The sequence below is a fragment of the Epargyreus clarus genome, unplaced genomic scaffold (assembly GCF_041222505.1).
Source record: "Epargyreus clarus isolate Ecla_fem2 unplaced genomic scaffold, WU_Ecla_fem_2.2 ptg000017l, whole genome shotgun sequence".
Classification (NCBI taxonomy): Eukaryota; Metazoa; Arthropoda; class Insecta; order Lepidoptera; family Hesperiidae; genus Epargyreus; species Epargyreus clarus.
Window position 1 is genome coordinate 4,902,019 of NW_027332225.1, and position 14,674 is coordinate 4,916,692.

The 14,674-nt window shown below is 34.0% G+C and overlaps 2 protein-coding genes across 4 annotated transcripts in view; both read right to left on the reverse strand.

The window, feature by feature from the left end:
• Window positions 1-7,091, reverse strand: part of LOC140748973 (actin-binding Rho-activating protein) — a 34,707-nt gene extending 27,616 nt beyond the window's left edge. The window contains exon 1 of the mRNA XM_073081959.1: window positions 6,943-7,091. Coding sequence (XP_072938060.1) covers window positions 6,943-6,993 — 51 coding nt within the window. The 5' untranslated portion in view covers window positions 6,994-7,091. The remainder of the gene's footprint in view (window positions 1-6,942) is intronic.
• Window positions 7,092-7,696: 605 nt separating this feature from the next.
• LOC140748918 (protein unc-13 homolog B-like) overlaps window positions 7,697-14,674 on the reverse strand; it is a 338,912-nt gene continuing 331,934 nt past the window's right edge. For 2 of the 3 annotated variants that reach the window (XM_073081878.1, XM_073081880.1), the window contains 6 exons: window positions 13,778-13,921; window positions 13,188-13,407; window positions 12,657-12,755; window positions 12,088-12,250; window positions 11,539-11,671; window positions 7,697-11,253 (listed from right to left, as the gene is read on the reverse strand). In XM_073081878.1, coding sequence (XP_072937979.1) covers window positions 11,074-11,253; window positions 11,539-11,671; window positions 12,088-12,250; window positions 12,657-12,755; window positions 13,188-13,407; window positions 13,778-13,921 — 939 coding nt within the window. In that variant the 3' untranslated portion in view covers window positions 7,697-11,073. The remainder of the gene's footprint in view (window positions 11,254-11,538; window positions 11,672-12,087; window positions 12,251-12,656; window positions 12,756-13,187; window positions 13,408-13,777; window positions 13,922-14,674) is intronic. The other variant, XM_073081879.1, reaches the window with a different exon arrangement.

A 14,674-nucleotide genomic window follows, 5' to 3' on the forward strand; every position in this document is an offset into this window, starting at 1 on the left:
AAAAAGTTGTAGTAAAAAGTGGTAGCATGGTAGCATATGAAAATTATAACAAGATAAATATATGAAAAGGTAAATAGTATGTCGATTAGTCGTCGTCAACTGATTATTGTACCACTGTTGGTCACGGGTTTCTTAGGCGCTCTTCGTCCATCATAGTCCACCGCGCTAGCCAAGTGATAATCGGTACACTTTACGAGTTTTTTTAGATCTCAAAGGCATGCAGAGTTTCTCATGATTCCTTCACTGTTTTAACAAAGTGATAATTATTTTTAATGCGCATAACTTTCAAAAGTCAGATGGTGTATGCCGGGAATTAAACCCCGTACCCCCAAAAACAGCCCGAGTTTCTAACCATCAGGCTATCACTGCTTTTTTATTAATAATATGATAATAGACAGACGGCACTGGCCTTTTACTATCGCGACAAATGCTAAAAGTGTAAGGTATTAGAGTATCTAGTATTCGTTACATTTAAGCGAACCGTCGCGATCCACGAAGTTTTGGCGACCTTCCACAGATTCTCCCGACATTGTTACAAGTATTCAGCTAAATTATAACAGTCGCATTGTAGACGATCTCGCTAATTCTTTAACTAATTTACGATAGAACGCTCTTTGCGGACGACACAACAATGGTATTTGTGAAATTTGGCGGGACTGAATACTGTGATATTAATAAGCTTTTACCAAATTTACATACGGAATGTCACTGTCTTTTATTAAGTTTTTTTATTATATGGAAGTAGAAAACGACTATATTCTACCTGATGGTAAGAGGGTACGGCCGTCCATGGACATCGGTAATTAACCAGATAAGATTAGATTCCTACCTGATGTGAGCCACAGATGAGTTGTCACCCTTGAGGATTAAGTAAGAAAGGCTCGAAAAAGTAGACATACTTTTCTCATACCTCTCAAACCAGAACACAGCAGCGCTGAACAGTACTGTTATTGGGCAGTGGTAGTACTACCGGAGTTGAAGGGTTCTATATATAATCTCTATTTTTTGTATTTTGGGTAGGTAGACTTTATTTAAGAATTTTAAATGTGAAATCGTTTTGAAGAGAAATGGGAAAATGTTAACACGCTTAACATAAGTAGGTGGGTATTTAGAAGGAACATTTTCTTCTTGAACATTTTATATTTTATTTCCAGTCACGATCTATGAACGTGTTGTTTTTTTGATGTCAAGAACGTGTTCATACCGCGGCAGTGATGCTTTGCGATAGAAAGTTGTACTTAAAATCAAAGCTTGCACAAATATGTTTTCACAAAGGCCCTTGACTTACCAGAAATAGTTGTTGTCGAATCTAAATTCACCAACAAAATATCGGAAAATTTGTATATTTTGCAACTTTTATAACTGCAGCTATCGCAATTTGTGATACTTGCCGAATACAAACGAATAGACAGCAATTGAAAATGCAAATAACTCGGATGCTCTCAATGTTTTTTTTTCAGCGCGATTCAAAGGTTAAAGAAATTGCTATAGAGTTAAAATACAACAGTTATCGCACAAAATGTATACGAATAGTTACTATCAACAGAAATGTAATTTCATCATTTACATATTGTCTATCATACGGTACATCAGACTGCTATAGTAACCGCTCTCCCACGCAGGTCATCAATAGGAAAATCCCTTATTATTTTTGTCCATATATTCCAATGAGCCAATCTTAGAAACTGTTGAACCGATTTAGGCAGGACTTTTGAGCAAACATAAATAAACAAAGACGATAACAGAAACACTCAGACTCAAAATAGCTATCTAAAATTATTTTAGATCAGTATTAAACAGCTGGTGTTGATTGACAGGAATTCAAATGATACTTCGATAGTCACGATAAAATTTATTTTCAATAATAGTCCACTGAAAGGTTACATTTAAGTTGCAATATTCAGCGATCTGAGATTATAAATTGGCATAGTGTAAAGCTAAGTCTTAATTTGCTGGATCTAAATCCTAATTTGAGACTATAATTGTTTCTATATTTTTTTTATACAACTTATAGTTTGCCTGACAGTGCCTGACAGTCCTACTATTAATATATTGACGGTACATAGTCAAAACATCTATGAAAATATTATGTATATAAGAAAACACAGTGATATGTTTAAAAAAAATAGTAACCACCATAACTTTAATACTAGAAATAGAAATAAATTAGCAATTCCTAAACAAATATTATGCAAGGTGGCTAGATCTTTCATGGGTAACTGTATTCACTACTACAACAAAATACCCGATCACATTTTGAATCTCACAGATAAATGTATGTAAAAAAGCGTACTATAAACTAAGTGATTATTTGACTGACAAAACGGTGTGGTCTGAAGTAGTTCCAGCTCCACATGTACCATTAGGTTAAGTTTAACATTGTAAAAAACATTTTTTTTTGAAAGATGTGTGTTATGGAGTTTCTTTCGCCGCTTCTTCTCCGTGACGAAACACCTTGTGAAGTGGTGGTAGTTGTATTGACATTGAAAAAGTGCTCTGTAAAGAACCTATTTTGAACAAGTAATTAATTTAAAAAATCAAAAACCCGACTGCACCAAAAAGGCTGAAGTAGAATTTCCAAAAGCAGTGAAATAGGCATTTAATTATTTTTATCCAGAAAGCCAATCCTCCTCTTAGTGCTAATTTACGCTATATAAAGAACCTATGTGTAAAATTCCAGCACGCTTAAGTTCAGTTCCCTTTGCGTTGATCTCTGGCACAGCAACTCACTCATTTAGTCAGACAGTCATCTCGATGTGTATATACGATTGTATATGTACTAGCTGACCCGGCAAACGTTGTGTTGCCATATAAATAAAAAAAATGTTAAGGGTGAACAACCCTTATCAATTAGGGGTAAAAAAAACAGATAGTGGCCGGTTCTCAGATCTACTGAATATGTATATAAAATTTGGTGAAAATCGGTGAAGCCGTTTCGGATGAGTACGGTAACTAACACGAGAATTTTATATATAAGATATATTATATAATGTATGTGTAAACTCCTCTTAAATTCCTTTATTTTGACACCCTACTCGATAGGTTTGGTTAACTTTTTTTAAAACGTGTTACTATTTCGCGAAAAAATCCACCATTTACGGTCTATAAAATACATAACTTCAGTAAGTCAAACTTTTGGTCATTATTTTACCTCGTTAGGGGTAGAATTTCATTATTTTTATCCAACTAGCCTGATACAAAATTTCATAGTGTTTGCTTCAAAATTGACGATTGTTCAAATGAACTTTTAACCCTTATTTTACCCTTTACGGGGTTGATTTTTCGGAGGGGGATAAATAAGTGCGTCCTTGTTCCTATCCAGAAAGCCAAATATAAAATTTTATAGTAGTTGCTTCAAAATTAAAGGATTTTAAAAAAACTGTTTTCCCCTATTTTACCCTCTTTAGGGTAGATTTTCCAAAAGGCCTTTCTTAGTACTTATTCACGCTATATAGAGAACCTATGTGCAAAATTTCAGAACTGTAAGGTCCTTGGTTTAGGCTTTACGTTGATTTCTGAAAAAATAAAAAAGTCATTTAGTTAGTCAGTCAGTCAGTCACCTTGCTGTTTTATATATAAACAAATATGTTTTTATAATCTCCGTTTAATTTCCTTTCATTTGATACCCTGCTCGATAGGTTCGGTTAACTTTTTTTTTTAAATGTGTTACAATTTCGCGCCAAAAATCCGCCATTTTGACTTTTTTTTACTAACACCTATCTAAGGACACTCGGGTCATAGAGACAAATATAATGACACATTAACTGTTGAAATTCATCCAGCCGTTTGTTAGATCGGATCAAATAAAGAAAGACAAACATACAAGATACGCGCGAAAAACATAACCCTTCCTTGGCAGTCGGGTAATAAAAAAAAATGATTTGATTTGATTTGAGTGCGTGAAAAATATTTCCACTCCATTTTAGAGATGGTGGCGAAGGACAAGAGTTGCCACTTTACAATCTTTGATTGTTGAACAAAACTGAGACAAAATTGGGATTGACAAAAATCGCCGCCGGAGTCGAACCACAGTAGAGATGTGCCGAGTTAGGTCGACTGAGTCAGTACTCGAGTACTTACATAAACTCGCATACTCGAGTACCAATAGTGATACTCGAGTACCAGTGATACTCGAATACTGGCGATACTCGTACACTACAACTACTACTCGTACAAGTAAAAACTTGTTTAATTGTGTGTAGGGGGTGGCGATTTTTTTTTTGCTCTTCCGTGCTATTGGACTGTATGTTGCAAAGTACTCAAGTACTTTGTGAATACTTTGGACTCGAGTACTGACTCGATTCTTTTTTATATGAGTACTAAAGTACTCGAATACCAAAAATGGCCGACTCGGCACATCATTAAACCACAGAGGGTTCACCTTCGAAAAGTCTTTAAAGTACCTATATTTTTAAAATAAAGTATTGAAAGCTCTGGTTAGTTGGAACTGCTCTGGAAAATAACCGCGACCTCAAGTGGCTGTGCTAATCTCGTTACCATTTGTTTACAGTTATACTAAACTCAAGGATTATGTCTTCCGGTATTTTGTATGTTAGGAAAAATACGTATAAAATCTTAAAGGGGAAATCTATAGTTGTATCTATAATTAATATGATGTAGAATGCTTAAATTTCGAATTTGGTGAATCTTTACATAGATTGTTATAACGATATTATTCTGATCATTATTGCCAATAATACTAATAATTATAATAATAGATGCTGATACGTGGATCATTACTGGGCAATTTAAATGGAATGACGTATTAATAGTTTACGTTTTACGAAATATTACAAACGCCCAGTACCCTTACTATGAGTTTTTACATTTTGACAAATATGATTGTTTTGGTATTTGTTTACGTATTGGCCTATATGATTTTCAAGTTCTGACACAATCCGCTAGGGGCGCTGATTGGAAATAGTATCGGCAAATACGTAAACAAATACCAAAACAGTCATATTTGTCAAAACGTAATAACTCATGGTAAGGGTACAGTTAGAAGTGTAAGTTGTCCGTTGGATGCTATCTTACTCATGAGGCGACCATCTTAGTCCTTAAGAGTGGCAATGCACCTGTGATTGGCTTCAGGTAAAATCTGTTCCGTATGGTGTTGGTGACAGATGTCCAAATTCGGCAGTAGCTTCAAGTGGATTGCGAGCTCGTTTCCTATTGTACTGTTATAAAAGTGCTAGGAAGAGGACCTCTGCCCTGCAGTAGAAAGAGATATTTATTAAACACACCTATTCCTACCTAATAACAGCAGTGTTAGGCGTTGCTGTGTTCCGGTTTGAAGGGTGTGGTAAGGGGAACAGACTTTTCCGAGGCGTTCCAGCTTAGTCCTCAGGGGTAGCAGCGCATCTGTGGCCGACCTCAGGTAGGAATATCTAATCCTATCTGGGATTGATTACAAATGTCCATGGGCGGCAGTAGCCACTTACCATCAGGTGGACTGCATGCTCGTCTGCTACTCTTATATTATAAAAAAAATATCATGAGATCTCATAAAAAGTATGAATAATTTAACACAGTTGAAGAGTTGCTAATTTGGATATTTCGAAGACGGGTGTACAGTGTACAAGATCATGGACGCCTGCCATTCAGATCATGTAACAATAGAAATTGCCGCCAAGAATGACTAACTGTACGGTTCATTTATTTGTAGACTTCACTGTGACTTTCAACGATAGGTATATATTACACAAATGATTATATTTAACTAATTTAACGTGGAATGAAACAAACAATATTTACAAACTTTGTATCTCAATATACATTATATTGTGCGTATTTTATCACTTTTGTATTAAAAAATAGTTTGACGTTAAGATCGATCTTGAAATATTCTATACTATGGTCTAAGCTCCACTCACTCTACGATGAGAGCCGTGCCCAACAGTGGGATATTAAAGGGTTAACAACGACGAATTGTGACCATTGCATTTGCAATAGAATTCCTTTCTTAGAACGAGGTGATGAATTAAGGAAGTGGTAATTAATTCAATAATTACTATCTATCTCTGTAGAGGAAGCTGGTACACAAAGACATTCACAGAGCACGTGGCGTAGATATGCGACTACATACTTTGAATCAGGGACAAGGTAGTAAAGAAAATAATTCTAATTGTTTGTTACGGTGCCAATGTGAAGCACATTGTTTAGGGTGACTTCTCATTAGCTACTATTGCTTGTGCAACTGGGGGATTAAGCTATTAAATTGTGGTTAATACAACTCTCAAAATACAAAAAAAATGTATTTCAGACGCATAGATAAAAAGATGTTGACAGATATAACGATCAATACCGCTTGTCAACATTAAATTTAATGCCTGAGCTTTGGCGGCTTAAGCAATATATCAGTAGCATAAGTGAACAATAAAAAGAAAGTAGCTTATGTGCGATGAGCCTAAGAATACACAATACTGTAATTTTATATATGAACAGTGCCATCTATTGTCATTTTATGCAAATAAAATTTGCAATTAGAATTGAATTATATTTGCAATAGTAAACATTAAAAGTTGGAATCACATGTATAATTATTATCGATGAAAGTCAGTACATATTTAGTTTATATATACATACTATTATCGTAACATATTTAGCTATTATATTGATGTAGTTTATATAAAGGGTAGGTAAGTAAAAAAGAAATGACTTAACTTTTAACACACAACTAAAGCAAAAAAATTAAATTAAATTGAACAGATTTATTTAAGATTACAAGTAGGTATTATTTAACACCGGTATTTTTTCATACCTCAGTAACAAATAGAACGAATCTGTTCAAAACAAAGATTACAGTTTTTTGCACTGCTTATATTTTTAGCTTATTAGCTTGCATAATAACATTACTTCACGCAATTGAATAACGTGACAATAGACGTAGTAAGAAAATCTAATCTTATTATATGACATGTTTACTAATACAAGAAGCCTTACCCTCGAGCGCCGCATCTGCTCGCCGGGGATCGTTAAGAAGTTCCCGCTCATTTTTATTTACACTCACAACAGAAACTTTGAATTTAACGTGCGTACAACGCCGTGGTCAGTCTTGGAATGATGTACCAACTTATGAATGGATGACGTTTTTAAATAGCCGCTCTCCCCCCCGCTGTGACGTCACGCCTACTATGTGTAGGAGTGTCTACGTTCCAACGCTTTTGTTACTCAAATAGCCCGTATAATCAGCTGGGAATTTTAAGAAAAGCGACGTGATTCAGTTGTTGCGTTGTTCGCATATTTGCGAGTGGCCTAGAGGTCCGGATGCCGTAAACAGCGCAGTTCCAGTGATGTTTGACTTTAACAATTAAACTCAAACAATCAAACAGTCATTGTTTGGGTTTATTCTCCGATCGTTTTAAGTATTTTTAAATCTGTGAGCAGGAAATTTACGTCGGAAAATTTAACAATTCTTGCATCGAAATGTAATTTTTTCCTCAACGTCTTTGCACGAATTTTTGAATTTACATTTTTCTGCAAGTTTTATCATTCATAAATCAGTACATTCATAAATTTACATAAGTTGCATAAAATTGTTTATATACTCTGTCAGAACATTTCTAGAATCTGTCTCTCGTTAATATTTCTTGGACCTATCTATGAGTATTCTATTAATTATCTAAGTATAATTTGTTACGAACAGTACACCAGAACGTGGAATATTTAAATGAAATCACAATGAAACGAAACAAGATATATTTGAAATACGGATATTTATTTATTTTTTCATAAAAATTCTAAATTCAATAATGTGTTTAAACATGTAACATTTACATATATGCATTTATACAAAGATATATGCAATGTTTAGTGATATTAATACTAGAATTGGAGCGTAACAGACTTACAATGATGCTGATGTATGTGACAATCACATTTTACACTTAAAAATAATATTTACCAAGTATTGTCAAATGGTAAAGGTTTATTAATGTATGTGTCGATGCTATCTATGTAATATATTGATGATAAGAGTGAACACTGTGCGCTTTTCTTTAAACTAGCTCGAATCGCAATATCTTCATAAACGGGCACACGAAATAAACTTAATCGAAACATTACAGTAAGTATTATTACCCAAATAAACCGATACAAAAATTAATACTGACAAACATTGGTTTATGTAGATATCACACGATCCCTCTTTGCCACCAATTGTCAATGAGATGGACCTACATAATATTGTAAATTATATACAAATGAATGACGTAATGAATTTATTATCGTCAATGGAACACGATTTTTGGTAAGGTAAATTATTTTAAATACTTTTCCGGATGATTTGACGTCATCAGTCAAAGCGACAAACGGATGCAGTTACAGAAGACATTAATATTTCTATTGTTAATTTTCATTTAAGAGTAAGTTTTCGAGATTACAAAACAATTTTTCCAAATTTATCGCTAAGACTAAAGACTATAATAGAATCCTTGGAGGACAATCAAAAAGGCGGGATATACAATATCTAACCGACAGCATCTATTCACTCATTAGGTACAATTACTAAAACAAGTCCACTAAAAACACTATTCAGTATAATAACGCACAAAGTAATTTAGTTATTATTCATAACAGCTATTCGTTAGTGTGTACTATTACTTTTGAAGTTATACTTCTTTAGCTACATTTCGAAATTTATGAAGTGAATGTTTAAAAAAGAGCCGTTAAAAGATCTAAGAAGAAGAAACAGAAAGAAGTATAACTTCTAACAGTTCGAATTACATTTATGCAAACGCAAGTTTTGTGCATTAATATATTGAAGGGACTACAGAAGAATGGAACAAAACCAAATATCTATAACGCTAGTTACACAGATTCAGTCGACGCGGAAATACAAAAAATATTAATAAAAAAAGTTTTTCCATTAGTTAAGAAGACGAGTAAATATTTTTTTAAATATATTACTGAGATTTGGACTAGACAAACCACATTCTCTATCTACAGATATGTAATCCATGATAAACGCTAATATATAGAAAATCTAACTCCCGTGTCAGGTGATGTGCTTCACACATATATATTTTCAATGTCATACAGACTTCATATCCTGTTAGCCCTTTCGTAATTATAACAAAACTGTATCCAAATAACTTATTACAAAATGTTTTTAAAATCAATAGAAGATGAAAATAAGTCTGTGAAGAAAACGATAAAATAATAATGATGAGTGATTTTGTCGATAGAATTTTCACTTATCATTTTTCAAATTTTCATTTTGTCTAATTGATATAGGTAATATATCTGGCAAGTTTTATTCGAATGGTTCTTAAGGTAAGTCTGTTCGTTCTTTCGAATCAAAGCCATAAAGTATAGAATATGCGTGACAAAAGCATTTCCAAATATTCGTATACATGACGAGGTATTTAATGTGATTATTTTGTCAAAACAAGTCTTAGAATTGGAAGTTCTTAGTTTCACTAATCTAAACAAAATAAGATTTCTCAAAAATAAATGGAAGTCATGAATGATTCTGAAAATATATACATGTTAAATTATACAAACATTGGATTTGGACTGTGATTTTAAATTATCCATATTTATCTTAGCAAATCATCGAATCGTCATTCATATAGTTTTAGATAAGTTTGAGCACTGAACATTACAACTACATGAAATCAATTTTACAAACATTTCAATAGGTTATAGAGATTAATATGAATTTAACGAGCATACAACAAACTAAGTATCAGTGTCTAATGGACCTGAAACGAATCGAAGCCAGATAACAGTTAACACCGATGAACTCTCAATAGCTAAAACAATTTCACATAAATATTCACGACAGTTATGATTTATCATTTTATAACAATATCACAATTTTCAATAATATACAAAAAGACATAGGAGATTTAGATAACATGTTTAAACAGGTCAAGCGTATTAAAAGTAAGAGCAAAGTGATATATCATGTACTTTAAATAACGCTTTCATTTTGATATTTACAAGTTATTAAAATACTAAAACAAAGATCACATGGGACGATGCTTCACTCAAAACGGGACCAAAGGAGATTTAAAAAAGATGACGAAAATTTAGAACAAATAATACTACCTATATTACTTTCATTTAAGAACACTCATCTCCTAAACGACCATGCTTTACGTACTTCGAGCAAAATTCTATACAACACGCATATACCGAAACGAAAAGAAGAACGGCTTCGCTTCATACTTCAACACCCATTACATTAATACTCATACATGTTTCTCGACAGAAGCATATTATGTATCCCAACAAACGAAGGAAATAATTTACATAAGGCCATATATTATTTACTGTACACGTATAACGAGTAGATGATTAATTAGATAAATAATGTTGATTTAATATTAGGGGTTAAGGATTAGGTAATGCATCCGTATTTACGACAGTTTGGTCCATATAAATATTAATACGTTGATCGTGTGATCTCGAGTCCGCAGATGTAGGTATCCAGCAAATTGTCCCTAGGATACCGCCTATGAAACTTTTTAAAACGTAACGCTCAAAATTTCAAAGGAATTGCGCAACAATGTAACCGGTCCTACAAAGTTTATGCTTTCTATAGCTTTGGGTGTAAGTTTCATAGAAGTAACATTAAGACGTTTGCATCAAACAGCGAAGCTTTATTTTAAAAATGGATATAAATTTGCTGAATCCCTCAACATCGGCGGACTTGCAGCGCCCGCGGCCGCCTACGGTCAGTCTTTTTTGCTAAAGTTTACGAATTTGTGCAAAATATTCTACTAGTCGCGTAACTTAATACCGTAAATTTATTTACAAAACCGTTTCTCGTCGATCGTGACGATAAAAAATGAAACGAACGAGCACTGACCGGTAACCGCCGGAGCGCCGAATGTCATTTTTGTTCTCTCCGTTACATTAGCATCTCCGTCATAGACATTGTAGTGTATCGTTTACTCGCCTGGACAGCTTATTAATCACCTTTCAACAACAAATTGTTTCTTTACTTGACTAAGATTTATGATATCACAACCGGTACCTATCCAGTCGTAATCCTCGTGTTGGAAGATTTGATCCGTTTGGATGGCTATATTCTGAAGGACATCACATGTTCGATTCTTACGAGCTTCACGACGGTGCCTGACTCGTGGCCCCGGCGGGTGCTTCTGACCTCATTTCTGACTTTAGCTTCACGAACTCCCTTGCCACTTCGTCGCTGTGCCTCTGCGATAGAATCCTAAGAATCGTCCATCCGGTTTCATCCATCTTGACTCGCGTGCCGAGTGGTAACCAACAAGCACAGGAGCCCTGTAATGAAAAAGTTATATTATTGATTCCACGTTCACTGTTATATCTTTCTAAATTAAAGTGGTATTTAGAGTATGATAAGAAAATGTTGATACATTATTTGGTTTTTAATCATCGAAATATTTTTAAAGCATTCGACTTTGATCTTAATGACACATGATTTTAGGTCTTTATAAATATTATGTATTATGTTGTGGAATCTAATGGACAACGACGACTTTGTTAACGTTGACTTGTTGACTGCCGTAATTGTCTGCATCTGAAATCGAATGGCGAACATAATACCTGGACCTGTTCAGCGATGTCGCAGAGGCGCATCACTGCCACTCCAACCAATCTGTCTTCCCGAGCGAAGCAGTAGTCCCGTACGCACACGTGAAGCTCGAACAACTCCAGCTGCTCTGTCGCGCTCACCATACTGTGAATATTTTGTAGTTTAATGTTTGTCTGAGAATATTGTTAAGATTTTCACTTTGGAATATTTTGAATTGAGTGTGCTTTTGGGTATGTAAATATTTTTTAAACAAATACATAGACGAAACAGGTAAGTAGTTTATTAGAATGACACATTAGGCGTAAAAGAGTCTAAGTACACTTTTATACGAAGGAATTTATAGTAAAACATTTTTGTATCATTTAATAATTTATGGAGCCAAGTGTCACTCCTAAACTCCTACGCTCCAATGGAGACCATTGATTGACATATTGTGGCAGCCTTTTTGCTTATTTACCAAACTTGAAATGTTTTTAAAGCAACTACTAAAAGCCTCACTCCAGAGGAAGATATTATCACCAAACATAATAAGTTAGATAAAAATAAAAATCAGAACTTACAAATGGAACGTCTCATTGAACTTAGGGCTCCAGTTGTTGCTCTTGGACTTGGTCGCGAACTTGCGCTTCTTATCCGCGAGGTGCGGCCCGATGAGGTTCACTTCGATGAACGGACGGAACATGCCGCTAGCGATCACCCACTTGAGGTCGTTCGCAGCGACCACTGGAATATCATATATCATTATCAAGTAACTGGTATAGAATATTTCAATGTGAAGCAAATGGACAAAACATGTGCATTGATAATAATTGGCGTGTATATAAACATTGACAGACTTTTTAAATTCAAAGTTGGGGAGTGCCTTGAATGAATTTATTAAAAAACCTCAGATTCTATATAACTTCATATAAAAAAATTAAAAAATATTATTCAAATGTTGATAAAAATTAAAATAGAAATAGGAACGCGACACTGATGCCATTAATGAAAAGTATACACTATGATCAACATTTTTTTTTTAATTACGGAAGAATTTCTGCAATAACACTCAACTAATTTAGAAAATCTAAATAATAGTGAAAATATTCAATACAATATTCATATGCAATATGCATATTCGGTGAATTACCTTTAACAGTGATCTTATGTTCACCAGTGCCGGGGTGCGTAAACAGATCGACTTGCAGCGACACCTCGCCCACACTGCCCTCCTCAGCCACGGCTACATCTGCAATATGATTTACACTGAACCTCATTTTGTACCAATACAGTTTATTTTTATCTTTGTTACTACTTGTCTTAATTATTTCAAAAATATAAGTTATACTTCCTTCTTTCCTTTATTTACGTCAATTTGATATCTTAACAAAAAATGTCACTAAATTTACACTATTTTTACAATTTTTACTTACAATATTAATTTTGCATTTTGAAAAATGCTTCTTATTCCTTGAACTCGAAGCGACAATTTTTGTCTAAGCATAATTTTTATGCTTGAAAAATCTGAACTAATTTGATATTATAATTTACCAAAATCCAATACGCGTGACGTTCCAAATTCTTTCCTATTTGTTTATTTCTACTTCTTTTTAGTAATCACAACAACACAGAAAAACAGTAGGTACAGGGAAATTCAATAATTTAGTTTGAAAAACATTACCCTGATTTTGCTGACTCGTAACGAACGTTCGTATCAACGTGTCCGTCGTCTGAGTGTACAAGCTCAGGGCGTATCTCAGGGATTGTAACTCGGGACTCTTTTCTATATACGTCTTCTTGAGACCACTGCCGCCTGCGTGGAAGTACTGCTTGATGGTGTCCAGCGACGCGTCTAGTACTGCACACTGCTTTGGTGTTAAGCTCTTTTCCGCTGATAAATGCTGTAAGTAGTGATAACTTTATAATTTTGTAATTGGTGAAATTAAAATATGGGTAATTTTCCTAAGTGGTAATGGTACTTAAGCTCAGATTTTTTTATTTAATAATCACATTTATTGCATTACAGTTGCTTATTATTTTTTTTTTATAAAATTTATTCTAATTACCATCACATTTGTTTCGCAAATTAGCTCAATTTATATCAAATTATTATATTTAATCAAATTATTACGAATTTATTGAAATTTACTCCCAACCAAAAATAAAATTTGTCAAGTCCATTGCCCCACCATAATTTAAACCTTGCAAATCAGTTACGTATCTCCAAATACCCATAAATCTGGCAGTTCTAAATATATCAAAGTCAATCACCTCTTTGGAGATGTCCATGACACCGGAGAGCGCGTGTTTCACGTCTTGCTTGCCCACCGTGCTCTTGAACAGCTGGGTCATGTCCTCGATCTTCGCGTTCGCTGCCAAGTTCTTGGCGTTGTTCGTCAGGTTCTTCAGCATCATCTGGTGGAAATGGTTGTATGTGTTGTCAAGCGTGTTTTTAACTGTTAGCCGGATTTCAGTACTAAATATACTTCTGATGTTTAAAAGTCCGTGACCGATATGTGAACACATTTCTGGTGAACAAAATTTCTGAGCTATACGAGTTGTATGTGGCGAAATTCTTATTTATACTATTGTATATGTGTATAGGCATTTCTAATAATAATTTGTTACGGGAAGTTTAATCTCCTTTTTTGATGTCAAATATACCATAAAATGTTTCTTTATTGTAGCCTATTCAGGAAATTTATGTTTATGTATTAAATTAACGATTATCTCTTCATATACCCGAAAATATATTGTAAATCCAAATGAAAAGGAAACGCAGGAAATACATTACATTTTTGTAAAAATACTGAAAAGCTTCTACTAATAGTTATGGACTTTACTGACGCCAGACCAATGACGTCAATATACATCTGTTGTATAAAATTATCAGCAATTGTGCAAATACTGATATGTGCAGACGAAGTAAAAGTGTTAACGAATGAATCATGCTAAGTGTTCTATAATTATACCGTCCCATGATTTTGTACGTAAACTAATCAAATACTTTTCTATCATTTCGGAATATATGAGATATACATGGGCCCATACAAGTAGTTATGAGTTAAAGTCACACCCAAAGTCATATTAATCAATTTGTTATTTAAGATGCAGTTAGAGATAAAAATAATCTAGGCATAAAAAATTATCCATCCATTAATTAGCCCC